A 27,713-nucleotide genomic window follows, 5' to 3' on the forward strand; every position below is an offset into this window, starting at 1 on the left:
AGTTTGGTTGGGCTCCCCCATTGCAGCCCTGACCCCTATTTCTCTCTACTGGGCTAAATCAAAATCCTGGCTCCTAATCCTGTCTGGTAGCATTTTATCCCCACTTGGCCTGGGTGGACATGACTGCCTAAGGGACAGGGCAATGGAGCATTAGACCTGGGGACGATCATATTAAAAATAGATGAGATCCCTGCCTCATTCACTGAGCCTCAGCTGCGGAACTGCTTGGGGAGAGTCAACCCACCCAGCAGCTGTAAACAGGACAAAGATAATTGAATCCAATACGAGCCCTTCTGGGAAACGCCAGTGGCCAGATCTGCCAGTAAGTGCAGGCTTGGAATTAGCATGAATTAAAACAATCAGATGCAGCAGGATGTGTGATGCCCTGATAAGACATGCGGTGGTGAGAGGTTTGCCAAGTTTGTTTGGACATATGCCTGGAGGTTTCATCACATGACATAATCTTTAATTAAAAATTAATTTCTGGGGACTAGGACAATGCTGGAAAGTTGGCAGGCACGCGTACTTGGTCAGGGTTAGGCAAGAAGCGGCGTTCCAGTAACTCCAAGGCACATCAGTATGAGGCCAAAATGTACACCTGGTGGAGCCTTGTTCCCATGAGTAATATGAACTCTTAAGGAAAACGCTGCTGTCCAGGGAAGTATTTTGAAGATGAAGGGACTCATTGAACTTGGGATTAGGGCCTGTGTGAGGGAAATAACTCCACAATAGTTATGTTTGAAGGACAAAATATTTTAATCAGCTTTTTTTAAAAGAGATCTGCCCCATTTTTAGGGCTTGCCCTTTTTGGTTTTTATTTTATTTAATTTTTCCCAGGAATGTACTGTTGTTTATTACCCCAATGACAAAAACAGGTGAAAATTGGTGCAAAAAGCTATTAATAATTTTTCTGGGTAAATATTTGGGTTTATTTTGGTGGATGGAAGGAGGAGGGAAGTATTCAGTAGATTAATGCTTTGATGAATGGAATTAATTGTCATTTGCTGCAGAACTAAAACAGAACTCAAAACCCAATACCCCCTCTGAGTTTAAGAAAACAATAGATCTCTAATCCCCAAATAAAGCTTTTCATTTGTCTAAGCAGTTTACTGTTGTAGACTTAAGTATTAGCCTATAAATATTTATATTTAATAATTGGGCCACACCATTTGCAGTGCATACACTCAGCTGCATCCTTTTCTCGAGTTTTGGTTTTTACCTTTTGAATACTTCCTTGTGGCCTGAAACGTATTCTGATACTGACATTCAGTTTCTTCCCATTTTAGTGTGTCAGATCTTTAAACGGTTATCTGCTAACAGCATGAAATGGTGGGCCTGAGATTCATCAGTACATTCAGATGCACGTGTATAACCCATGTGCCTAATAGGGAGATATCTCTTTAAGGGGCCAGCTGCCAATGATGCACTCCCGGGGCGTGGTTGCTCCAGTTGCAGTAAAGGAATAAACATGGCTCTAGAGAAGCATTTTGGAATGGAAGGGCCTCAAGCAAGAGACTTCAGCTCTGGATTTAAACTTTCCCAGAATGACCATGGGTTACTCTCACCTGCAGGGATGTGGGCAATGCATCACTCCCATCTCTTATGGGACTTGTCACAGGGAAGAAGACAGAAGGAGAGCCTTAATCTTACACACACACACGGCTGCAAAAAGCTTGAATGTAAGGTACTGACTCTGTAAGACTGGCTGTAGTTAAGCAGGGCTAGCTGGTAACAGGGCAGAGGCTGGATGGGCTAAGCTGTTTCCATCGGAAAGCGAAGAGACAACTAGCAAAACTTTTTTAAAAAAAAAAACACAAACACCCCCCACCAGCCTTAGTCAGTTGCCCAGTGGGGCAAGAGCAGGGTTTCAGCCGGGATCTGGACTAGTGAGCCAAGCAATGAGCAGGAGGAGGTGCTCTAGAGCCATTTCAGTCCATGGGAGCTGCATCAGACCCCTTCACCTAACACAAGAACCAGGGGTCACCCCTCACCCAATGAAATTAATAGGCAGCAGGTTTAAAACAAACATAAGGAAAAAAAATTTTCACACAACGCACCATCAACCTGTGGAACTCATTGCCAGGGGATGTTGTGAAGGCCAAAAGTATAACTGTGTTCAAAAAAGAACTAGATGAGTTTATGGAGGATAGGTCCATCAAGAGCTATTAGTCAAGATGGTCAGGGATGCAACCCCATGCTCTGGGTGTCATTAAACTTCTGAATGCCAGAAGCTGGGACTGGACAATAGGGGGATCACTCCATAATTGCCCTGTTCTGTTTATTCCCACTGAAGCATCTGGCACTGGCCACTGTCATCTGGCCCACTAGTCTGACCCAGTAAGGCCATTCTTCTGCGTGGGACATCATACAGGGGCTAGTGCAGAGGTGGGCAAACTATGGCCCTGTCCTGCTCTGGCCCGCCGCTCCTGTTGGGCAGCATGGCTGGCTCCAGCCAGGTGGCGGGGCTGCAAGCTCCTGCTGCTCTGAGCAGCATGGTAACAGGGTGGGGAGCGGGGGGGTGGGATGAGGGGCAGGCTGTCCCCAGAGCGGTCAGGGCACAGGGAGCAGGGGGCAGTTGGATAGGCGTGGGAGTCCCGGGGAGGGCTGTCAGGGTGCGGGGGTGTGGATGGGTTTGGGGCAGTCAGGGGACAGCGAACAGGGTGGGTTGGATAGGGGGTGCGGTCCCAGGGGGCAGTTGGGGTGGGGGTGTGGATAGGGGTCGGGGCAGTCAGGGGACAGAGAGCAAGGGGAGGTTGGATGGGGTGGAGGTTCTGGGGGCAGTGTCAGGGGACGGGGAACAGCAGGGGGTTGGATAGGCATAGGAGTCCCAGGGAACCTGTCTTGGGGGTGTGTGGATAGGGGTCAGGGCAGTCAGGGGACAGGGAGCAGGAGGGGTTGGATAGAGGGTGGAGTGTTGTGGGGGGGGTCCCGGGAGGGGGCAGTCAGGGGACAAGGAGCAGGGGGGGTCGGATGGGTCAGGGATTCTGAGGCGGGCGGGAAGTGGGAGGGGGCAGATAGGGGGCAGGAGCCAGGCTGTTTGGGGAGGCACAGCCTTCCCTACCCGGCCCTCCATACAGTTTTGCAGCCCCGTTGTGGCCCTCAGGGCCAAAACATTTGCCCGCCCCTAGGCTGGTGCCTCGCTGGCGCAGCAGAGCCTGGGATCAGCCTGCTGGTCAGTGAATGAGGCTGATATGGATATTGCCTGTCACTAACAGGCTGGATGTTCTGGCTGCTTTCAGCGCCTTTCCTCGCTGTAGCTAAGTGAGTTATCTCCTCACTTCCCCGGGTCCCTTCTCCCACCTCTCCCCCAGCAGCCTGCCCGGGCCATGGGGCCACTGCCAGCTGGGAGGGGAGGCTGCCTTTCTAGGGACCCTGATTGGCCTCCAAGAACCAGTTTCCTTCCCCCATTTTCTCTCCCTCCCAGCCTAGTTTACAGCAATGGCTGGGTGCCATGCTCTTGCCAACTCCTGCTGCAGGCCTACAGAGGATATGGCTTTCTGCTGCTGGGCCCCCCCCACTGTGAGTCCTCTCCCCCTGCTCCCTGGGGTGAGCCCTCCCCACCACTGCCCTCCCTCCCAGCACACTTTGGTGGCAGCACGCGCTCGCTTGGTCTCGTAGGCATAGCCTCACTCTTACGGTGTGCGCCTCTCATCAGTCTGTAGCAGGCTCTGGGGTGCTGGATTCGCCAATGGCTGCTGGCTCGAGTGTCTCCATTGTACCTGTCCTGCTCGCTGCACCTCCGCTGGGACTGGCGGGGCAGCCTCCGGCTAGCTGCTGTGTCGCCTTCCAGTCCCTCTTGGTGAGCACCCCGTGTCTAACTCATGCCCCGCCTGGCCTGCTCACACGCCTGGGTCCCCCCAGGCAGGCTGAGCCCACTGGCCCGACTAGCAGAGCCCTGGGGGTAGCCAGAGGCCCCACACTCCTCCCCAACCCACCGTTCGGAGCCATGCAGGTGTTTGAGAATTTTGGCCGAAAAAAATAAGCCGGTTTACAAGAGAGAAAGGAAAGTTTATTAGAGCTGTTCCCCCAGCTCGCGGTTCTACTCCAAATCACTCTGAGTGCCCGTCTCCGCAGAGACACCAGGTGGTACGTCACCCGCAGGAGAGCTGCCACCCTTCCCCTGGAGCTCACCCGGTCGCCTTGCGCCAAGAAGGGCTGGCTCACATCACTCCCTGCCGGGCAGCCAGTGAGCAGCCCAGCTGCTGGGCTGTGGATGGAGAGTAGGCCAGTCACCCTCAGAGGAAGGGTGGTGGTGGGTGAAGCAGAGTGGTATGGGGAGAGTCCCATGGAGGTGGCACAGCAGGGCCCTGGCATGAACCCCTGTGCCTCAGCGTGTTGGTGGAAAGGAGGACAGGGGAGAGAGCATCTCTGAGGATGAGAGTGCTGCCCGCTGTGTGTAGGACAACAGCTGGAGTGCCACCCTGCAGCCAGGAGGAGAGCACTGCTCCTTCCCCAGCTCCCCAAACAGCAGGAGGCGGCCAGGCACTGGTAGTGAGGGAGCAAGCGGAGCTGGAGAGGGAGGTCGGAAGTGTAAGAAGTGTGGCGGGGGAGCCCTGCCTGCGGGGCGATGTAACAGCCAGGACACCCCCCCTCCGGCCGGCTGCGGCGAGTCTAGTCTCCAGGATGCATTGCGTGTGTGACAGCGATGACCCCTGTTGCCACGAGGATGATGACGAGGACGAGCAAGAGCAGGGACAGGCCCAGGGCCATGATGTTCAGGCACTTGGCGGTGGAGCCGTAGCTGCTTGCGCCACTGTGGTCGCCGACGACTTTACGATCCCTGGCCTGGAGGGAGGGAGGGAGGGAGGCAAATACAGCGTGTGATCCTCGTGCTTGGGGACAGGGCATGTGAACCTCTGGGCTCGCAGTCCCAGGGCCTCAAATTTCCCTGCACTCAGGCTGGGGTGTGCCAGTCTCAGAGGGCCCCCCCTTGGGGGCGTGGGCGGCGGTGTATGAATTTCGGGAAATGGGCCTGTGGGAATCTTGGGGGGCTCACGTGGGAGAATCTCAAAGTCCTGGGGCAGTGGCTCTCAAACTTTTGTACTGGTGACCCCTTTCACATAGCAAGCTTCTGAATGCAACCCCCCCCCTTATAAATACATTTAAAAGTGTTTTTAATTGAACACAATTATAAATGCTGGAGGCAAAGCAGGGTTTGGGGTGGAGGTTGACAGCTTGTGACCCCTCATGTAATAACCTTGCGACCCCCTGAGGGTTCCTGACCCCCAGTTTGAGAACCCCTGCCCTAGGGCGATGGGTGGATGTGATGTCAGGGGCGCTCAGAGCTTGGCTGTGGGTGAGCAGCTGAGCCCACAGGGGGATGGGTGTGTCTGAACGCAGGGGCCCTGGGGACTGGATTTAGGACCAAGCTGTGTGTTTATCAACTGCCTGCAGGAAACAGGTGTTCTTCATGGGTAGAGATAAACAACCAGGAAACTCCCCAGAAGGCCAGGGCTGGGAGGGGCAGCGAGTTCCTGCAGCATTGCTATGCCCTCTGTTACAGACGGGCTAAGTGCGAGCGGCTGGAGACCTGTCGGATCCCCATGGCCTGAGTTAGAGCCTTACAAAGTTGCACGGGGGCTTATCTGTGACCCCCGAGTCTGTAACAGGAGAGGCGCAGTCCCATCAGCCCTGAGGTCCCTGAGCGTTTAGACTCAGCGCCCTTCTCTCTCCCAGCAGTGGGGTTTCCTACGTCTGGGGCTCAGCCCCTTGATTCTGGTTCTCTTTCCTTTTAGCGCAGCTCTGTGAGCGATAGCATCCCCTTGCCCCAGCCACACAGCTGTAGGACGTCCGCTCTCCCCTTCCCACCCCCCGAGCCCCTCACCATTAGTGCTCAGCCCCCAGCAACGGCCCCCCACACTCAGGGCCTCCTTTGCGGTTCCAGTTGTCTCTTATACTTGGCCAGCAACTGTTTATTATCCCCTTACTCTGGCCCCAGAGCCGGGCTGTGGCAGGAAGAGGCCCAGCGTGGGAGCGCTGCACGCTTTATCAAGGCTGGGGAAGGGGGGTGGGGCGGGGGGTTGTGAAGCTGATAGAGCTGGAAAGTTGCTACTAAATTTTGTCCGCTCCCAGGGCCAGAGGGTGACTTAACGGGGCAGCACAGACTCCTGGCACCAGTGGGGGGACCCCTCAGCCCAGCCTGTGTAGCCTCAGACACTCATGCCCAGGTGCTCTCGGGTCACCCCCTTTGGGGAAAGTAAGCGGCAGGGTGGGGAATGAGAAGACACCCGTACCAGGGGCAGAGGGACAGGCTACAGCGGCCACGTCTAGGTCAGCCTGAGACCAAGGGCTAATCCCGTCAAGGGAAGAGCTTCACCTCAGCCGCAGCCAAATGTACGCGCACACATTCATGCCACCGCAGCCCACGGCCGCAGGCGATTGCCCTGCCACAGGCTCACCCGTGGACACACGGCATGCAAGCGCAGGGCAGGCCCCGTGGACGCACGGCATGCATGTGCAGGGCAGAGCGGGGCACTGGCCCCTCTCACCTTGACGGAGAAAACCAGAGCCATGAAGCCGAGGCAGCAGAAATTCACATAGAGGGTGCTGAAGATGGACCAGATGATGTGGTCGCTGGGAGGGGGCAGGTACGGGTGCATGCTGATAACCGTGGAGCTGACGGTGGCCCCTGGAGGGACCTCTCCGATCTCACTCTCTTCCTTCAGGTGCTCATAGTTGTGGTTTGGGAAGGGCTGGTTGCTGCGGGCCGGGAAGGTGTACGGGGTGTTGTCCATCTTCCCTCCGGGTGACCGACAGCTGCTGGCAGAGCCTAGGCAAAGAGGAATCTGCTGTAATCTCCCAGGCAGATCTCAGGACTGGGGCGGCCTGGAGCTCAGAGCAAGGAGGGAGGAGGTGGAGCTGCAGGAGAGGGCTGGCCCTTGGTTTCTGCTCTGTGTGCAGCCCTCTTTGTATTTCCCCACCTTCCCACTGTAAGTTTCAATTTCTCAGCCATTTGAGAGCAATCTGGAGAACAGAAAGGTTTCCTCTGCCAGCTGGCATCCCAAGCCCTGCAACCACAAAAGGTCTGTGGGTAAGGTCACTCAAATCCCGATATTAGGGGCTTTGTCTTGTGTAGGACCTTATTACCCTGGTATTATCCTGATTTTTCACACTTGCTCTCTGGTCACCGTACCTATGGGCCTCAGTCCTCTTCCCTGGTATTTGCTTTCCCAGCGGCTCAGCCAACACCCTGGAGTGTCCACCCCGACGAAGTGGGCAACAGCTGAGAGTACAGCTCTTGCTGCACTGTTTACCATCACTTTTATCCCCACCCCCACCCCCGTTTGCTATCGCTGGGTGGGATGGGACCACAGAAAGACAGGCCCAGTGGGTTGAGGGCACTGCACCCCAATAGCTGGGGTAAATGTGCAAGGCCCCGCTCAAGGTGTTTTACCCAGGCTCCTGCTCCTAGCACATGGAGGTCTAGAAATACAGGCTGGGATTTTTGAGAGCCCAAGGGACTTAGGCACCCAGCTTCCCACCAAGCAGTCCAAAAATGGGATCAGGCATCTCAGACTCCACGACACATGTATGGAACAGATTAGTGCAGATGTGATGCAGCCATGAACAGCAGGAAGTAAATAGACCAGTGCGTAACAATAGTTTGACCCTATATACCGTAGATTTCCCTTTGCACCATACAGTAGAAGCCCCTACAAAGCATAGATCTCGAAGTTCTTTACAAAAAAGGGATCCGTTATCATTGCCTTCCTTTTACAGATGGGGAAACTGAGGCATGGGCCAGTGAAGTGACTTGCCAAGGGTCACCGAATGAGTCCGTAGCAGAGCTCGGAATAGAACTCAGGGTTTCTGATTCCCAGCCCATGCTGCTGAATCAAACTTGCCTCTAACTGCAGGCAGGAGTGCAACTATAACACTGACACATAGCGCACAAACAGCAGTGATGGCAAATGCTGCTGGGCTAATGGGAATCCCGGTAGCGGGCAGACTTGGAGGAGCATTGCCACCATCTTGGTCTTCCAAGGCTTGTCCTTGTTTCCATGGATCTGCCCCCTTCCCCGGGCCTGTGCTGAGTTCCCATCCCATGACAGAAAGGTCTGTCAGGACTGGAAGTGGCGGCGTCCTATCACAAGGTAGCAGAGCCATGTTGCGATGCACTCTCATGCGTTACACTTATTGGTCCTGCGCAAAATAGAGCAAAGGTGGCAACCCACTTAAATGGGGGGGGGGCAGGGAGATGGTCTGTCGAAGTGACTCCTGTGGCCAGGAGGTGGGTTGGGGAGCAGCAGTCTGGCAGACGGAGAAGGCCTGGCCTCTCTAGGAGCCAGGCCAGGGCTGTGAGGCTCAGCCAGGGAAGCTGCTCCTCCTTCAGCTCACTGGAGGCCGGGCGTCAGTGATGCGTGAGCAGGCCTGGGGAAAGTCTGGAGCTGTCTGTTTGCTGGGGGATTAGCCAGTTTGCACATTTTCCCTGTTGGGTGGGGATTAGGGGTAGCTCTGCTGAGGGGAGCTGTCTGTGCAAGCCCTGCTGTTGCTCAGGCCCTAGGCCAGTGCCGTCTTCTCTAGCAAACAGGGGCGCTGTAGTTCTCCCCCAGTTTGGCCCCACCAGGGTCGGCGATGGCGGGAGCGCTAGGGTAGACAGGCCATGGGGCGGTTCTCACCAGCCCCAGCAGGGTTAGAGAATGGGACGGTAAAGGTGCCCGTGCCCTGTCTACGCTACTGCTCCCGCCATGATTACCCTGGGTGGAGCTGCCCGGGGGGGGTGAACTAAAGCTAGAGTTAGCTCGTGGAGATACCCCCGCAGGGGACCCTGCACGTACACGCCTGGCTCTCCTGTCCCAGGGCCACAGCCTCAGTTAGGAGTTCTGAGGGGCTCCCCATCTCCTTGAGCCCACCCGACAGCGGAGGCGACCTGGGACTGGGTCAACCTTTGCCCAGTGATCCGATGCAGGTGCGGGGGCAGTGACAGTCACCGATCCCCACTGTCCTGCTGGCCGCAGCCCCCCTTCTTTGTCATGAGACGCGGTGGAGACAAAGCAGTGGCAGCTGTTTCCCCCTCCTGCGTGACTGGTCAAAAGGCAGCAGAAGTGGTGCAGTTATGTGGTTTCCCATGAAGATGTGATTCTGCACCTTTCGCTCCCCTCATCCCAGCTGCTCCGCTGGCCCTGGGGCCGGGGAGCCCTTCCTGCTCAGGAATCTCTCATCTGTGCCTCTCCCCAAACAACCTCTCCCTGGGCAGCAACACAGAGCTTCCCTGCAACAGTCAAAGGGGCCGGGATGCAAGTGGCTGCAGCTGGAGCCGAACAGGGCTCAGCCGGGTGCTGGAAACAGGCCAGCGAGCATGTTCATGCCAGGGGAAGGAGCAGCGCCGTGTTTGGCTTCAGCAGGCCCCTGAAGCCGTAGTTTCTGAGAAATCACGTGGCCCGTTAGCTCTCGCTTTCCTGACTTGGACAGCAGGACCCTCCTTTCCTGCCGGTTAGGTTTCTGGTGTCAAGGAAAGAGCAAGCGACAGAGCTAATGCAGGAGTGGGCCGGAGGGGAAGAGCCTGGAGACATGCAGTGGCTATAGACCTAGCTGTGCACTGGGCCTCTTCCGAGCTACGGCTGCCCCAGCTGCGTCACCTCTGTTCCTTCCCTGGGACGGCCCCCGCATCCTCCTTCTTACTCTTTCCAGTAAAAAGAAAAGGAGGACTTGTGGCACCTTAGAGACTAACCAATTTATTTGAGCATGAGCTTTCGTGAGCTACAGCTCACTTCATCAGATGTTTACCGTGGAAACTGCAGCAGACTTTATATACACACAGAAATCATGAAACAATACCTCCTCCCACCCCACTGTCCTGCTGGTAATAGCTTATCTAAAGTGATCAACAGGTGGGCCATTTCCAGCACAAATCCAGGTTTTCTGGATGGCCCACCTGTTGATCACTTTAGATAAGCTATTACCAGCAGGACAGTGGGGTGGGAGGAGGTATTGTTTCATGATTTCTGTGTGTATATAAAGTCTGCTGCAGTTTCCACGGTAAACATCTGATGAAGTGAGCTGTAGCTCACGAAAGCTCATGCTCAAATAAATTGGTTAGTCTCTAAGGTGCCACAAGTCCTCCTTTTCTTTTTGCGAATACAGACTAACACGGCTGTTCCTCTGAAACCTTTCCAGTAAAGCCCCTGCACACCCTCTCCCTGGCACAGACCACAGGCCTCTTCTCTCACACCCTCTCCCTGGCACAGAGCCTGTGTGTGTGTGTTCATGAGGGAGAGGATCTAGGAGCAAGGCTGGATCTGGGCTTTTAACAGCCCAGCATTTAGCATCCATCGGTTTTGGTTTAGCCCGTTATAAAACTGGGGGCTCCTTGCTAAACTCAGAGCCAGCTTTCAGAACCCACCCCAGTCATAGGGTGTGTGGAGCTGCAGCATTGTCAGCCCCAGGCATTCAAAAATCATGAGTCAGACCCCAGAAGAATCAGGATCAAATGTCAGTTTATTTAAAAAAATGTTTGGGGCTCTTCTTTTGCCTACTGGTTTCTGAGCCATCAGGGTTCCCTTGGGTCACATTGTCAAGGTTTTCCTCCACAACCAAGAGTACTAGGAGCTTAGCTTTGGGGAACACAGGCACATACATACACACACATATTTTTCCATGACTCACAATAAACATCTCAGAATTTTGCAACTCTGGATCTGAGATGTTAGTTTGGCGATGTCTCTTGCTCTTTGTTTAGGAGCCACAAGCTGTGTGTGTGTGTGTGTGTGTACACACATGTGCGTTACCGTCCCCCTCTCCCATGCCACTTCTGCTCTCTCTGGCCCATAACCAAAGCCCAGCGAAGTCGGTGGAAAGAGTTCCAGTGACTTTGATGTGCTTTGGATCAAGGTGTCTGTGTGTGTCCCTCCCACCAGCTACTCTCGCTGGGTTTTGCTCTGGGTGTGCTGCAGGCTGCTCTGTCCTCTAGGGGGAGGAAAGTGATGCAACAGATCTTCTATTGTCCTTCCTGCAGCCCAGTTTACACTGATCATCAGGAGCGCAGCAGCTCAGGGCTCCTTGCTCAGAGACTACTGCTGAGCAGGCATGGGGAGTTTTAACACTGCAGGAGAGTCTTCCGGATTAACAAGGAGACGGCAGACTGCTTCAAATCCAACCCCACTGGGTAGTAATTTTTAAATGATTGTTACTTAACATTTCTATTGTGGTAGCACCCAAAGGCCACAGTCAGACAGGGCCACATGGTGCGAGGCGCTGTACAAACATATTGTGACATTCCCTCCCCCAAAGGGATTTGATGTAGCCTTGCTATTGGGACTTTCGTGGGGCTTCCCTTCCAGTCAAAGAGCGCAGCTGCTGAGCTCACATTTAAAAAAAAGGAAGGTCCAGATACGCAGCTGATGTATATCAGGTAGCTTCAGCGTTGTACCGATTCACATCACATGAGGTTCTGGCCCAGCGTTCTAGCTCTTTCGTTTGCAGAGAGGGAGGAAAGAAACACGCGGCTGGCCAGGTTAGGCCTTCTCTACAGCGGAAACCTGTTTTGGTATCATCTAAGGAGTGAATTGAAACCGCTGTAGTTATAACTCCCTTTGTGGGCACTGCCATGAGTGGCTTATTTTGGCACCAATTTAGCTTGTGTCCCTTGGGAAGGGGTTAAAGCTAAACTGACAAACGGCACCCTGATCCCTGAAGAGGAATGTCCACACTTGGAGTTATACAGTATAACCAGAGTGATTTAACTGGCCACTTTCCTCCATAGACAGGCCCTTAGCCCAGCCATGCAAAAAACCATTCTGCGGCCTAACCCACAGCAGCGGTACAGATGTGAAATCTCTGGTTCCCAATCACACTTGTGTAAGCAGAGTCAGGATGGGCTCCACCCTGACATCTGGTGGTGAAGTGTGGCAAGTTGTGGAAAAGAACTTCAGGGGCTGATCTCATTTGCATAGGCACACCCACCCCGCCTAGAATGAGGCCATAGCTGCCCAAATGGTCACTTTGGCTGCTGTGGGATCCCCAGTGTCTCTGTTATTGGGGCAGGAAGAATAAATTGTTATTACCCTGATTATGGGAATCAAGGACAGTGGAACTGTACTTGGCCTTTTGTTATGATGGAGGGACTTGCCATCAACTAAGTAGCACTCGCTAGGCAAGGGACATGGGTTCCAAAACTCTGTGAATTGAGAGAGAGGGAGAGAGAGGGGGCTGGGGACAGGAGACAGGTATTAGCACTAGGTGGTATGAAGTATTATTAATACCTGGTGAGGGCTTTGCATGCTAATTGCACTTCCTTCTCTGTCCACTGTGGAATATCAGAGCTAATTTTGATTCCATGAGGAGTCTAGTTATAGGCTGCTGAGCTGAATTGATTTTGGGCTAATGGTGTACCAGCACTGAGGCTCCCCTACTTCAAGCTGAAATCACAAAAGAGCTAAACTTACTAAGAGCTGAAATCACTGAGTGTTGTGTTAAGTAGTGGGGGAGCCTGAAGCTATATGGTGGAGCAGTTTGTGGGCTGGCGAGCAGAGCGGCTGGCAGAGCATTGCAGTTTGTGGGACGGCAAGCAGAGCGGCTGGTGAAGCAGAGCAGTTTGTCGGATGCCTAGAGCAGCTCATGGGGTGGCTGGCAGAGTGGAGCCCCATGCAGAGGTGGGGCCATCAGCTTTGGACCATGTAAGGTGCCCCTTAACCCCCCTACCCCCCCCCCAAATCTCTACCCAGGTTGGGAGGTAAAGCTCTGCAGATAAACTTTTGAACTCTGGGGCTGCCCTGACTAAGGACAGAGACTTTTGGGTCGTTGGACTTTTGGGACTTTGGGTGATTTTGGGTTGCTGGACTCAAGAACCAAAGGGAAAGGACATGCCCCAATTTGCTTGGGGTGGGTTTTTTGCTCATGGGTTGTGTTATGAATCCTGTTGGTGGTGTTTCCCCAACATAATGCCACATTATTTCTCTCTGTTATTAAAACAGTGTTTCTCTCTGTTATTATCATACACATTGTAAGGAGAGTGATCACTTTAGATAAGCTATTACCAGCAGGAGAGTGGGGTGGGAGGAGGTATTTTTTCATGCTTTGTGTGTATAAAAAGATCTTCTACACTTTCCACAGTATGCATCCGATGAAGTCAGCTGTAGCTCACGAAAGCTTATGCTCAAATAAATTGGTTAGTCTCTAAGGTGCCACAAGTCCTCCTTTTCTTTTTGCGAATACAGACTAACACGGCTGTTACTCTGAAATCTGTTATTAAAAGGCTTTTTGCTACACTCAGACTCTGTGCTTGCGAGAGGGGAAGTATTGCCTCTTGGAGGCGCCCAGCGGGGGTGGTATATATTTGTCCCAGGTCACTGGGTGGGGGCTCGAGCCGGTTTTGCATTGCGTTATTGGAATGGAACCCCTAGATATTGAACCCGGCCCTTGTTGCTCCCAACTCTGACAGGCAGAAGGGTTACACTTGTCTCAAAGAGGTGTGAATGCTGTCCTCCTCCCCGCAGAGAGATGAGCCTTATAGATTAAAGCCCTGTAGGAGGAGGTGTGCGCATACAGAGGGAGACAGGGGGAGTATTAAAACCCTCCATCCCTGGGGAGCGGTGACATGTTTTAAGTCCTGGGCCTCAGCCTGTTCTGGTGCCATAAAGCAGCAATAGCCCCACCAGCTTCTTTCCAGTCTGAGGTGATTTTCATAAGCTGGGACATGAGCGCGGCAGAGGAAAAGCTGGGGAGAGCAGGAGGGGGAAGTTTTGCAGCATAAGGACAGACCTGGGACAAGGGCAACACAGCTGATTTTCTGACCCTATGGTACATCTTGCCCCATCCTTTTTAAAGTCACTTTATCTAGTGCCTCATTTTGCAGCTCCTCTGTTGAGTAAAAGTTTTTGAGGGGGTTAAGAACCACTGGCTCTCTCCTGCATGTCTCCCGCTTTCATGTAAGTCTATAAGATTATCTTCCTCTCTGTCTATTTCAATGTGTCTCCCTCTGTGCCAGAGTAAACTGCCACAAGGGAAAAAGAAAGGGAAAACCCACATTTCATCCGAAGCTGGACTCAGCCAGGAAGCAGGAGATGGAACGTTTGTGTCTGCTTCAGGATTAGAACTAGGATGTGGTCCAGCTGACTTCAGCTGCTGAGAATGGGGCGATTCATATATTATGAAAGCATGCTTGGAGTGGGAGGAATCTGGGGCCCACTGAAAAACAGACTCTAACTGAATGCTATGGGAAATAGCATTAGGTGGGAGTTAACTGAGTGCATTGTAAGAGGTGGATTTATCTCCACTTGATCTAAGTTGGAGTTAATGGCAGTTCCCTTTGCCTTGAGAATCAAAGGAGTACATTGCATTTAAAACCTCTGGTAGGCTGTATCAAGTCAGAGTCCTTCCATTCAGACTTCCAGCTATTGGCTTGTGTTACACCTTTCTCTGCTAGATTGAAGAGCCCATTATTGAGTATTTGTTTCCCTTGTAGGTACTTATAGATTGCAATCAGATCACCCCTTAACCTTTCCTTTGTTAAGCTAAATAGTTTGAGCTCCTTGAGTCTGTCACTGTTAGGCATGTTTTTCCAATCTGAAGCCTGTCCAATTTATCAACATCCTTCTTGAATTGTGGGCATCAGAACTGGACATGCTATCCTAGCAGCAGTTGCACCAGTTGCCAAATACAGAGGTAAAATAACCTCTCTACTGCTACTCGAGATTCCTCTATTTATGCAGTCCAAGATTGCATTACCTTTTTATCCACCACGACCGCCAAATCTTTTTCAGAGTCATTGCTTCCCAGCATAGAGTCTCAGGGCTCTACCCAGGGCTCCAGCCACTTATCAGAGGTTAATCGATGCTCTTAATCCAAAGGCACGTGAGGTCTCAGTGTTCTGGGATGCTACAGCTATCTACAGTGCCCCCTGCAGGGAGCATCTGGAAGTGGCTCAAGAAACAGGATTAACAGCAAAGCCAGGAGAATATGTCTGGGCCGAAAAAGAGAAGCCAGATTGCTGAGCCCAGTACTGGGGGAGGGCTTGTGAAAACTCAGCTAGAAAAGGTGCAAATTATTCTAGAGAGTCCAGCTCCAAGGAGCAAGTGAAGTCCTTTTGGAGGATCAGGTGTCCCAGAAGGTTTATCTATCCGCTCACTTCTTCCCAGTGCCCTGGAAAAAGAAATGCAAACCAGCTTTGAAGAAAACCATCTGTGAACATCCAGGAGTTCAGAGCCCAGACTTGTCATATGAATGTGTGGTCTCCGGAGTTAGCCTGGCAGCACTCTGAATGCAAGACAAAGCAGTACGGAGCCCAGTAGCTTGTGTGCATCTGTGAGCAAGAACCTGCCCCCTCTCTCCTGACACCCACTTCCTGACATAGACCCCTTGGGTTTGCCTGTGATGATGACCTTTCCCACAGCTTTCTTGAATCATTTGCCTCCTGCTCCCCGGTTCAACCTCTTCCTTCCTCACCCCACTCTCTAGCTTAACTCCCTTTGTCCTTTCTGGTCCACTGCCCTGCTCAGCTCTCTTCCTTTTTCCTCCCATATCTCATCTCTTGTCCGCTTTCTGTCTCTGTCCTGTTGTCTGTGTTTCTACAGTAATGGTCTGTCTTACTCCCGCTTCCTGTTCCTATGCTGTGTTCTCTTCCTCTGTCACGCCTTTCTTCTTGCTTGTATTCCTCATTCCCACATTTTATATTAAGGTTCCATGTATAAAGATGTAGTGTACAGGAATAGGGGACTATCCCTTTAAATAGTTTGTGAACTCTCTAGTGGTGCTCACTGTGTTGTATGTTTTAGAAGCTGCCAGAGCAGCAGTAAGTATATAGCTAGGCTTGTGTGTTGTGTATATTTAGTAAACACCGTTATCTGGGACCCAACTTTGCCAGTTTTTAGAGTAGTAGCCATGTTAGTCTGTATCAGCAAAAACAACGAGGAGTCCTTGTGGCACCTTAGAGACTAACAAATTTATTTGGGCATAAGCTTTCATGGGCTAGAACCCACTTCATCTGATGCATGGAGTGAAAATACAGGAGCAGGTATAAATACATGAAAGGATCGGGGGTTGCTTTACCAAGTGTGAGGTCAGGCTAACGAGATAAATCAATTAACATCAGGATAGCAAGGGAGGAAAAATAACTTTTGAAGTGGTAAGAGAGTGGCTCATTACAGACAGTTGACAAGAAGGTGTGAGTAACAGTAGGGAGAAATTAGTATTGGGGAAATTAAGTTTAGGTTTTGTAATGACCCAACCACTCCCAGTCTCTATTCAGGCCCAATCTGATGGTATCCAGTTTGCAAATTAATTCCAGTTCCACAGTTTCACATTGGAGTCTGTTTTTGAAGTTTTTTTGTTGAAGAATTGCCACTTTTAGGTCTGTTATTGAGTGACCAGAGAGATTGAAGTATTTTCCTACTCATTTTTGAATGTTATGATTTCTGATGTCAGGAAGAAAGGTGAAGTTGATAGTAATGAACATAAATCAGAAGTTAGGAATTGTAGAAAATTGATAAAGGAAGCAAAGGGACACAAGGAGAACTCTATGACTAGCAGAGTTAAAGACAATAAGATGGAGTTTTTAAAATATATTAGAAACAAAAAGAATCCTGACAATGATATTGGTCCATTACTAAATGGGAATGGTAAAATTATCAATAATTATGCAGAAAAGGCAGAGGTGTTCAATAAATATTTCTGTTAGGTGTTTGGGGAAAAAACAAATGATATATTCACATCATATGGTGATGATAATATTCTTTCCATTCCACTAGTATTTCTGGATGATGCTAAACCGAAGCTACTAAATTTAGACATTTTTAAACCAGCAGGTCCAGATAACTTGCATTTAAGAGTTCTAAAAGAGCTGTCTGAGAAGCTTGCTGGACCATTAATGTTGATTTTCAATAATTCTTGGACCACTGAGGAACTTGCAGAAGACTGGAAGAAAGCTAATTTTTAAAAAGGGCAAACAGAATGACCCAGGTAATTATAGACCTGTCAGCCTGACTTTGATTCTGGCCAAGATAATAGAACAGCTGATATGAGACTCAATTAATGAAGAAATAAAGGAGGATAATGTAATTAATGCAAATCAACATGGGTTTATGGAAAATAGATCCTCTTAAACTAAGTTGATATCTTTTTTAGATGAGGTTACAAGTTTGGTTGATAAAGGTAATAATGTTAATGTAATATACTTGGCATTTGACATGGTACCACACAACATTTAGATTCAAAAGACTAGAACAATACAAAATTAACATGGCACACATTAAATGGATTAAAAACTGGCTAACTGATGGGTCTCAAAATTTAATGGTAAATGAGGAATCTTCATTGAGTGGGTGTATTTTCTGGGGGGTCCCACAGGGATTGGTACTTGCCCCTACGCTACTTAACATTTTTATCAGTGACCTGGAAGAAAACATAAGATGATTATTTACAGATGACACAAAAATCAGGGGAGTGGTAAATAGTGAAGAGGACAGGTCACTGATTCTGAGTGATTTCGATCACTTGGTAAACAGGACACAAACAAACAATATGAGTCAACAGTGTGCCCTTGTTGCCAAGAAGGCTAACGGCATTTTGGGCTGCATAAGTAGGAGCATTGCCAGCAGACTGAGGGATGTGATCGTTCCCCTCTATTCAACATTGGTGAGGCCTCATCTGGAGTACTGTGTCCAGTTTTGGGCCCCACACTACAAGAAGGATGTGAAAAAATTGGAAAGAGTCCAGCAGAGGGCAACAAAAATGATTAGGGGGCTGGAGCACATGACTTATGAGGAGAGGCTGAGGGAACTGGGATTGTTTAGTCTGCAGAAGAGAAGAATGAGGGGGGATTTGATAGTTGCTTTCAGCTACCTGAAAGGGGATTCCAAAGAGGACGATTCTAGACTGTTCTCAGTAGTGGCAGATGACGGAACGAGGAGTAATGGTCTCAAGTTGCAGTGGGGGAGGTCAAGGTTGGATATTAGGAAACACTATTTCACTAGGAGGGTGGTGAAGCACTGGAATGCGTTACCTAGGGAGGTGGTGGAATCTCCTTCCTTAGATTGTGACAGGTTTCAGAGTTTCAGAGTAACAGCCGTGTTAGTCTGTATTCGCAAAAAGAAAAGGAGGACTTGTGGCACCTTAGAGACTAACCAATTTATTTGAGCATGAGCTTTCGTGAGCTACAGCTCACTTCATCGGATGCAATGTGGTAGCCATGTTAGTCTGTATCAGCAAAAACAACGAGGAGTCCTTGTGGCACCAGAGACTAACAAATTTATTTGGGCACAATTGAATTGTCTCATTAGACTAACCTCACACTTAGTAAGGCAACTCACATCTTTTCACGTATTTATACCTGCTCCTGTATTTTCCACTCCATGCATCTGATGAAGTGGGTTCTAGGCCACGAAAGCTTGTGCCTGAATAAATTTGTTCGTCTCTAAGGTGCCACAAGGGCTTCTCCTTGTTTTTCCTTCCTTAGAGGTTTTTAAGGTCAGGCTTGACAAAGCCCTGACTGGGATGAGTTAGTTGGGGATTGGTCTTGCTCTGAGCAGGGGGTAGGGCTAGATGACCTCCTGACGTCCCTTCCAACCCTGATAGTCTATGATTCTATGAATATGCATTTTAATATGGCTAAAGCTAAATGGAAATGTCTATATCTGGGAACAAAGAATGTGGGCGATACTTAAGGGATGGGAGACTCTATGCTGGGAAGCAATGACTCTGAAAAAGATTTGGCGGTCGTGGTGGATAAAAAGGTAATGCAATCTTGGACTGCATAAATAGAGAAATCTCGAGTAGCAGTAGAGAGGTTATTTTACCTCTGTATTTGGCACTGGTGCAACTGCTGCTAGGATAGCATGTCCAGTTCTGATGCCCACAATTCAAGAAGGATGTTGATAAGTTGGACAGGCTTCAGGTTGGAAAAACATGCCTAACAGTGACAGACTCAAGGAGCTCAAACTATTTAGCTTAACAAAGGAAAGGTTAAGGGGTGATTTGATTACAATCTATAAGTACCTACAAGGGAAACAAATACTCAGTAATGGGCTCTTCAATCTAGCAGAGAAAGGTGTAACACAAGCCAATAGCTGGAAGTTAGACACATATTCAGACTGGAAAGAAGGTACACATTTTTAACAGTGAGGCTAATTAACCATCGGCACAATTTACCACAGGTCGTGGTGGATTCTGCATCTCTGATGATTTTTTAAATCATGATTGGATGTTTTTCTAAAAGTTCTGCTCTCGGAACTAGCCTGGGGACGTTCTGTGGCCTGGCTTCTAAGGAAGGACAGATTAGTTGATCAGAATGATCCCTTCAGGCCTTGGAATCTCTGAATAAACAGAACCTTGATACAGATGATGACCGCAATCTCTCCCCCGCCCCTTGTCTCACACAGGCTTTCCTCTCTCCACCACCAAACACTATCTGGTGCTTTTCCTCCCCGCTCACAAAGTCACACCCACGCTGCTCTGTCTCACAGCCCAACGGCTCTGTCACACATGCCACAGCCTTCCCTTCACACACACAGGCAGGTCCCCCAGAATCCTCTCCCACATGCAGGCTGCCCCCAACCGTAATCCACATGGGACATGACCTTCCCTCCCTCCTCCCCTCCCCCCAAATCCATTCACACACACTCTCGCCCTCCCTTCTTTCTGTGTGCACCCTCTGGCCTGTTTGTTCCTGGTAAACACTCAGCAAATTCTGCTCGGTACAGTTCAACTCCAACCCCCACTACCCAGACTCTTTAACTGGTGAAATGAAAAACCAGGACCTGGCAGGTGTCCTGGAAGAAATTTCTGGGAAACAGAGCCATCTTATGTGAAAGTGGGCCTGCCCTGGTAAAAGCAGGCTATGGGATCACTTGATTCCAGCCAACTCCCTTGATCTACACAAGGCTAACTAGGATAGTGGGGCCGAGATCAAGTGGAGACTCTACCCGTCTCCGTGTTCTCCTCCCCCATTCCTGGAATTCATCCCTCCTCAAAGGGCAGAAGCACTGGAAGGCTGTGTGAAGGGAGCTGGGCCCTCTTGCAAGAGTCTGGCACACAACATGTGGCCTCCTTAAGTTGCTGTTTCTTCGGTAATTGCACCACAGCAGGGCCCGGTGCAAACAGACCTGACTCATCAGGCCTAGTACCAATCACAGCAGTGTCAGAGGGACTGTCTATTTACTCTACCCCCTGGCTCTTCCTTCCTGCCATCTACAAGCAGCCGCAGAGGGGAAATTCCTCCGAGCTCTGCAGTTTGCGCTACTGGCAGCCGGCTGGCTTATGAAGTTATGTTAATAAAGTGAACAATTAAAAACAATGTCATTGATCCATTCAACATTCCCCCTTTTGACCCTTCAATCCAGGGGTATTGAATGGGTCGCACTTTATGTAGTTGTTTTAAGGCTATAAATACAATGTAGAACTGATCAATGAAATTGTTTTTAATTGTTCACTTTATTAACATAACTTCATAAGCAAAGTTTTATGAATGAAACAATATTCATTCATAAAACCGGTTACCCCAATAACTAGCTAACTGAGTTTCACTTTCAATCTAATTGCTGCTTAAATCACTGAAACTTGCACTGTTTCAACACTGTAAGTTCTGCTCACTGTTTGCCATTCCTTACACTTGTCCATATTGTAACTCAAACTCCATTTTAAAATGCTCACTCCATTTTGCAAAACCCTGCTGTAATCTTATTAGTTTAGTTTAGATGTGTGAATGAGGTATGGATGGATGATGGACTCATCCTCCAGCCCCAGCCCGTCCTGATGAAATAAAGTGTAAACACCAAGGGCTGAAGATGCAGACAACAGCCCTGACAAAGCAAGAAGAGTCCACCCTCAAAAGAAAATTGAAAATTACAATTTTCAAAAATTGAAAAGTACAATTGAAGAAACATCAAAGCCAGGTCCTAGGCTGAAAGTCATGTCTGCAATTGACGGGTGATCAATCACACCGAACCCAGAGGCAGCCTGACACAGCAAGACCTATAGACTCTGGATTCAAACTAAAGCCTACAAAAAGGATGCGTGAGATGGAAGACTTTGGAGGGTAACATTCTGCTGCCAACATGGAAGGGCATCAGTGCATGCCCATCGGAGACCCAGCTCTTCCTTGTGCCTGGCTTTCCTGGCCAGTGAGGTGCTATGAGCCCAGGCCACGAACTCAAGCTACATTCAGGACTGGTAACTACACAGCAGCTGCAGAACATTTCAGGGGGCGGGGGGGGGGGGGGTGTATACATAGGTATTAGATATTTGTTATTGGTCAGAAATCAAATTGTGTTATAATAAATGTGACCTCTTGTCTTGTGCCCTGAAACGATCCTGTGTGGTTTTGTCTGCATAACGCTTTCCCACAACTGCTTCCCCCTCTGCCATCCCCACTAGCGCTGCACCATTGGGCTGGAAGCCGTGGGCCAGGTGCTGCCTGCCCTCAGCGCAGACACAGGCCGAGGCAGACGCGCCAAGGGGCGGGTTAGACAAAGCGACAGCTTGGTCCTGAGAACCATTCACTCCCCCCTACAACCATGCAGGGAGCCAGCAGATTCCTCCTCTGGCTCGCCTCCTTCTTCCCATTGCTTTAGTCCATTCTTTCTCCCTTGCTTGGTTTCCTCCCCTCTTTCCCTTTCCCTCTTCTCTCCCCTCTGCCTCCCTCTCGTGATGTCTAGTTTCCATTCAGCCCTCCGCTTCACTGCTACGCTCAGGCCAGGGGCCCAAGGGGGCTTTTACGGAGGCAACTAGACAGGGACGTATGTTGGGTGAGTGTTAATGAACACTGGGCTATTTCACCCACAACCCGGCCAGACTGTTCATGGAGATATGCAGGCACTCCCAAGCCAGGGTCAGAACCTCTGTCTTCCCTGTTTCCCTCAGATACCCCACCCTCTCCTCCAGTTGGCTGAAGCACTTGGCTGCCGGAATCAGATGGCTTTCTTCTGGTTTTATTTGTTTGCATTGCAGCAGCTCTCAGAGGCCCCACTCAGCAGCAGGGCCCCATTGCTGGGCACTGCACAGACAGGAAGAGACAGGCCCTGTCCTGGAGAGCTACCAGGCAAGGTGGGAGAAAGGGACTCAGAATGCAAGCGGACAATTGAGAACTGAAGCACGGCAAGATCAAGTGACTTGCCCAGGGTCACATGGGGAGTTTGTGGCAGAGCTGGGAAATGGGTCTCCTGAGTCCCAGACAAGGCCAGGCTCCCCAAGAGATGCGAGATCCAAACCCACAGTCAACTCACCAAACCATGGGCACCGTCTGGCAGGTTCCCAGATAGGAGCTGGTCACAACAAACAGGCTACACAGGTGTAACTGGGAACAGGGTTTGGCTCAAACATAGTTCAAGATGCATAAAAGTAGCAACAGTTTAATTCCAATATGGGTGGGCAGGGAGGCTGTAGCACATTCCATCCCCAGTATCATCATCAGACGTTAGTTTCCATCCTGTGCTCGGCCTTTGTGGAGGGGTTGGTAACGGAAATTACAGAGACTTTTTCCATTTTTGCCAGCAAATCAAATTAGCCCCCGTGGGCTGTGGAAGTCCTAGAACAAGCATCTGATGTGTTCAGTATTTTCCTGTTCAGATCACTCACAAGGAGTTTTTAACGACTATTTAACTTCCAGGATTTGCTGCTGTGTATTTTGTGTGTATCTGTATCAATCAGGCTTACTTTTTAGCTAATTAGCTGTCTGACGTTTAGATCGAGAAGGGAATTTTAGAGAGAGAGTATGAGAGAATAAACACAAAGCAGATCTCTGGTGCCTCTTAGTGTTCTAAATCATTAACGTTTTTTGACCCTCTGTCCTATTTCTCTGGTCTGTTTCAATGGTGGATCTAACACAGTAGCCGGGAACCCACCTGCCCACCTCCCAGAGAACGTATTTAATCATAGGAGCAGCTGCTGCAGCTGTAAAAGGCTTCCTTCCACCCCTTCACTGCTGCGGTGGTGAAGAAAGAAATAGCTTGAAATTAAATGAGTTGTGGTCATTCTCAGACCTGACCATTACAAAGCCCTGCACGCCAATCTGCTTTCTTATGCTATAACGCCACCCTCTGCCCATTTAAGGTCATAGCACTTTTATGAGCTTGTTTTCCCCCCACAGTCCCCTTCTTACTCTTAGAATATCAGGGTTGGAAGGGACCTCAGGAGATCATCTAATCCAACTCCCTGCTCAAAGCAGGACCAATCCCCAATTTTTGCCCCAGATCCCAAATGGCCCCCTCAAGGATTGAACTCACAACCCTGGGTTTAGCAGACCAATGCTCAAACCACTGAGCTATCCCTCCCACCCTCTTGTATATGTTATTGTTGTAGGTAGGGTGACCGGATGTCCTGTTTTTATAGGGACAGTCCTATTTTGGGGGACTTTTTCTTATATAAGCGCCTATTACCCTCCAGCCCCTGACCCGATTTTTCACAGTTGCTGTCTGGTCACCCTAGTTGTAAGGCCTGCTCTAAAGCCCATTGATGACCACAGCAGTCTTTCGACGGAGCCGTAATCAGGTCCTGAAACAACCTGGGTTGTCTCCACGCAGGCGCCAGGTCTCTCCACCCACTGAGCTGTCGTCCATTTTCCTTTGCCTCTAAAACAACAGCTGAGCACCTTCAGAGTGGACCTGAGGGAGCCGTGCATGAGCTGCAAGCGGACGAGGCTCATTCCTGACCGCCTGTCAGCTGGCCGGATGGGAGGCATTACTCCCGCTGAAAAGCATGGGAGTTTGTGACCCAGGGATCCCTTGATACCAACTGGCAGGGGGCACAGTGTGCAGATGCATGCATGCGGTGGGGGTGGGGGGGGGGAGAATTGGTTACAGTATCCCCTAGTGTCAGGGATTTGCATAGTATTTCACCCAAAGGTGGCATGTGAGGTCTCTACTGAAAGCCAGTAGCCATCACAATCATTGCAAAACGTATGTAAGGATAATAGTTAAATGGTTGTAGAGCTATATGGAAACTAAGGACAGGTTTCAGAGTAACAGCCGTGTTAGTCTGTATTCGCAAAAAGAAAAGGAGGACTTGTGGCACCTTAGAGACTAACCAATTTATTTGAGCATAAGCTTTCGTGAGCTCCAGCTCACTTCATCGGATGCGCGCCCAGCCCGGCTTCGGCCCCCAGCCCGAGCGACCCAGCCCTTAGAGCCAATCCTTATCCTGAAGTTACGGATCCGGCTTGCCGACTTCCCTTAGCTACATTGTTCTAACATGCCAGAGGCTGTTCACCTTGGAGACCTGCTGCAGATATGGGTACACCATCTCCCCCAGATTTTCAAGGGCCAGCAAGAGCTCACCAGATACCACCGGAACCGCGACGCTTTCCAATGGATTTTTGGAACAGGGAGATGGAAAAGGAGCTTGCTCCGTCCACTCCGTGCATCGACCTGGTATTGCAGTACCTCCAGGAACAGTGCACCTCCCCTTGGGGAGACTATTGTGGTTGAAAAACAGAATCAGTTGAACTCTTTCTTTTAAACCAGCCTTTATAACAGTTTTATTCTCAGATATTCAATCTTTTGGTTTATTTATCATGAATGGTTGGTTGCATTAAGTTTCTGTTGTAATTTTGTGTCAAATAAATAGTCTCTAAGATGCCACAAGTACGCCTTTTCTTTCTGTGTTCTTAAGGTTTGTAAGTGAAGACAGGTCACCAGAAGGTGATCCCCAGGTTCTGACCAGGCAGGGGGTAGGAGAGAGTTAGCTCCCTGGCTGGTCATTGCATAGCGTGTGTCTTACAACGTAAGTCTGTTTGCATACAGAGCCCATCGAGACTGCGAAGTCGACAAAGATCACAAAATCTCCAGGAAGGAGGCCACAGCAGGAGAGTCTCCTGTTTGTGACTAAGAGCAAAGAAGTAGTCGGTATATCAGGAGACTGCACGGAGTCACACACCTAGAAGACATGCTGCCAGCTGGCTTGTCTTATGAATGGAAGGTCACAGCCAGCAAGGTTGTGAAGTGCTGGGAGAAAGATGTAGGTGAGCTCAACTTTATGAGACAGGAGAGTGCCTTGTTAGGCAAGTCTAGGCTCTAGAAAACGTATTATGGTTTTACAATGTAGCCAATTGTTGCCCGTACTTCTACCGACTTCAAGGCCAGATTAACATTTTGTGGGCCCGGCGCCAAACATATTTGTGGGCCCCCTAGGGGCAGTGGAGCATGGCGGGGGAGGTCAGTCCCCAGAGCGAGGGGCCAGCCAGGGGCAATGGGGCATGGCATGGCAGGAGTGTCCCCGCTCTGCCCAGACCAGTGCGAGGGCACTATTGACAAACCGGCAGTTGGCAGATGCACAGTGGCCTGCCCAGACCTGTGCTGCCAGCATGCCCCTTCCCCTCAGGAGTCGGCCCGCGCCACTCCGCACATCCCCACCCCACCCTGCCCAACACCCCACAGGTGCCGACTCTGTGGGTGCTCCGGGGCTGGAGCACCCCCAGAAAAAAAAAAAAAAGCATGTGCTCAGCACCCACCGGCAGCCCCGCGGATCAGATGCCCCGCCTCGTCCCCAGCGCCTCCTGCCTGCCGCTGATCAGCTGTTCGGCAGCGGGCAGGAGGCTCTGGGTGGGGGGGGAGGAGCAGGGGCAGGAAGAAGTGGGTGGCAGGGCCTTGGGGGAAAGGGTGGAGGGGGCAGGGCTTGGGACAGAGCTGGGGTCAAGCACCCATGGGGAGATCAGAAATTCAGCACCTCTGCAACACCCCCCCCCAACTTCCTATAGTCAGAGTCTCCCCAAGACCTCCCCACAAATGCAGAGCGCCCTGCACGACCCTGCAGGCCGAGAGGAGCAAGTGGTGGGTGGGGGGAGCCAGCAAGCAGAGCAGGTCGGGGCCCCTTCTGAGCATGGGCCTGGTGCCACTGGCCCCACTGTAAACCCAGCACTGACCGACTTGCTCTGGCTCGAATCTTTGTGTTTGTTAAGGAAACGTGTATGTGTTTTCACTCTCAGCATACCCAAGCGCTGTGCGTGCTCAGGTGTCGCTGGGAAGCGCTGGTCCTTTGGGAACAGCGGATCTGTGACTCCTGAGAATGTCCAGTGGACCAGGGGCTGGACCCTCCAGGGGATGCTCGGAGGGCTGGAAGGTTGGGGTGTGCGTAACTCTAACCTGCAGAGGGACAGTGGAGCCGGTAGGCTGGAAGGGGAGGGCTTGTGCTGCTCAGGGCTGCTGGAGTCAGGGAACTGATCCCTGGCAGGCACAGACAAGGTGGTAGCGAGATGCCCCACAACACCGGGACCCTTGCGGAGCATCACAGAGTTATTTCTGTGCAGCAGGAGAAGTCTACCACCCTCCTGTGCTCCCCAGAGAGCAGACACGCCAGTGGGCCCTCATTCAAAGTGAGCATCCCCACCTTTCAGCAAAATACGGATCATTTCCCCCTCAGTCTCTCCATACAGCTCTGCCATCCAATGTGTTTTAATAACAGTAGAAATTTGATCCCTTGCTTCCCCCCCTAAAAGCGGCCCTGCTCGGAGCTTTGGAGGGCTATTGCACAAATAGCACATTCCAGGGCCTTGTTTTAAGGCCAGCATTTAGATTTTACAGAGAAGGATTTTCCACACTGGAAATTGGTGAAACTCTCCCCTGTGCAGAAAGGGCTCAGCTGGGACTTGAGTGGTGCATGAGCCATGTGCTGAGTCTCTGCACAGGGGAGAATTTCACCCAGTGTGAACAAAAGTGCTTTCAGTTTGTCATTTACCAGATGCAGCCTGGGAGATCAGGCCCCAAATGTACGATTGGTTTAAAACCTTGTATCCCTTCACCATCGCCTCCCTCAAAGCTCCAGAACCAAGGAGAATGGGACAGCTTGCTCAAGGTAACAGCCATGACTAAACTGAGCACCGGGCAGGGGACTAACTAATACTGTGCTCAGATTAAGAACCTAAATACACCTGCCGTGAGATGGAAAGTCAGCTGCTCCCTAATGCTGCTTTCATTGGCTTTAATTTCTGTACAGAACTGAGACACGGTGGCTGGACAGATTGCACGGGTCTACCAGCAACAGCAGTGTGTTCTCAATGCACAGCACTTCATTTCTTTCATTTAGATTTTTAAACGTTTGCCTTGGGTGTTTGCAGCCCCAACAGGGCAGCTTTGTGCCAGAACCCCAGCATGAAACAGACTGGAAACTGACTAAGCAAAAGTGAAACTGACTAGTCTGTGTTCCCCGCTCAGGCTGAGGGACGCACAAAAAAGGAATCAAGAGAAACGACAACAAAAAGAACATTTGATTTTAGACTTTCTTTTACTTTGCAGCCTGCAGAAGATGCAGCCACTGACCTGAAAAACTAACCCATGTGCCCCGTCTTTAAGGATGAGACGGGCACAATCTACTTGATCAAGTTTTTGCTACTCCTGGGTACTGGTAATGATGGACATCAGTCCTTCCTCTCTTCAGCTTCTGAATCTCTGCAGGCTCATCCATACGTGCGAGGGCTCCCCATTTGTAGATGGGATAGATACCTGCATCGGTCTCGCAGCAGCGAAGAGAGCCACAGTGACCCCCTACCCAGCTCCTCAGATATGGTACCAGCAATGTTAGGGTTTATCCTGGCCTGTGTCATGAAACAGATGAAGGGGGAAATTTGCAAACATGGATTACTACCCAAACTCCCCAGCAGGTGGCGCCAACACTCGGCAGCTGAGCCAAGGATCCTGTCATCCAGCTGGGAAGAGGCTAGAAGTGAGGGGCGGTTCCCTATGCCCTTTTGAAAGCAGCTCCCCAGAGAGTCCCCCTTGACTACAGAGGGGGCGGAACGGAAGAGCCAGTTCCTCTCCCTGGAGCCAGCCTTAGACCATGGCCAGGAGCCGACTCCA

At 50.6% G+C, this 27,713-nt stretch overlaps 1 protein-coding gene and 1 pseudogene across 1 annotated transcript; one reads left to right on the forward strand and one right to left on the reverse strand.

Moving 5' to 3' along the window:
- Positions 1-3,987: 3,987 nt before the first annotated feature.
- Positions 3,988-6,848, reverse strand: LOC140912516 (interferon-induced transmembrane protein 1). Its single transcript, XM_073347008.1, has 2 exons — positions 6,489-6,848; positions 3,988-4,785 (listed from the first exon to the last, which is right to left on the reverse strand). The coding sequence occupies exons 1-2, from the start codon at positions 6,732-6,734 to the stop codon at positions 4,612-4,614; spliced, it is 420 nt and encodes a 139-aa protein (XP_073203109.1). The 5' UTR covers positions 6,735-6,848; the 3' UTR covers positions 3,988-4,611.
- A 17,315-nt stretch (positions 6,849-24,163) lies between these two features.
- On the forward strand, positions 24,164-24,327 carry LOC140913943 (U2 spliceosomal RNA; annotated as a pseudogene).
- Positions 24,328-27,713: the final 3,386 nt, after the last annotated feature.

The sequence above is a fragment of the Lepidochelys kempii genome, chromosome 6, assembly GCF_965140285.1.
Source record: "Lepidochelys kempii isolate rLepKem1 chromosome 6, rLepKem1.hap1, whole genome shotgun sequence".
NCBI classification, from domain to species: Eukaryota; Metazoa; Chordata; order Testudines; family Cheloniidae; genus Lepidochelys; species Lepidochelys kempii.

Excerpts from the sequence above, each read along its gene's own strand:
- LOC140912516 (XM_073347008.1), bottom strand. The coding sequence starts at position 6,734 with ATGGACAACACCCCGTACACCTTCCCGGCCCGCAGCAACCAGCCCTTC. Across the intron at positions 4,786-6,488 it reads CTCTGGTTTTCTCCGTCAAG|GCCAGGGATCGTAAAGTCGT; the intron begins GTGAGAGGGGCC and ends CCCTCCCTCCAG.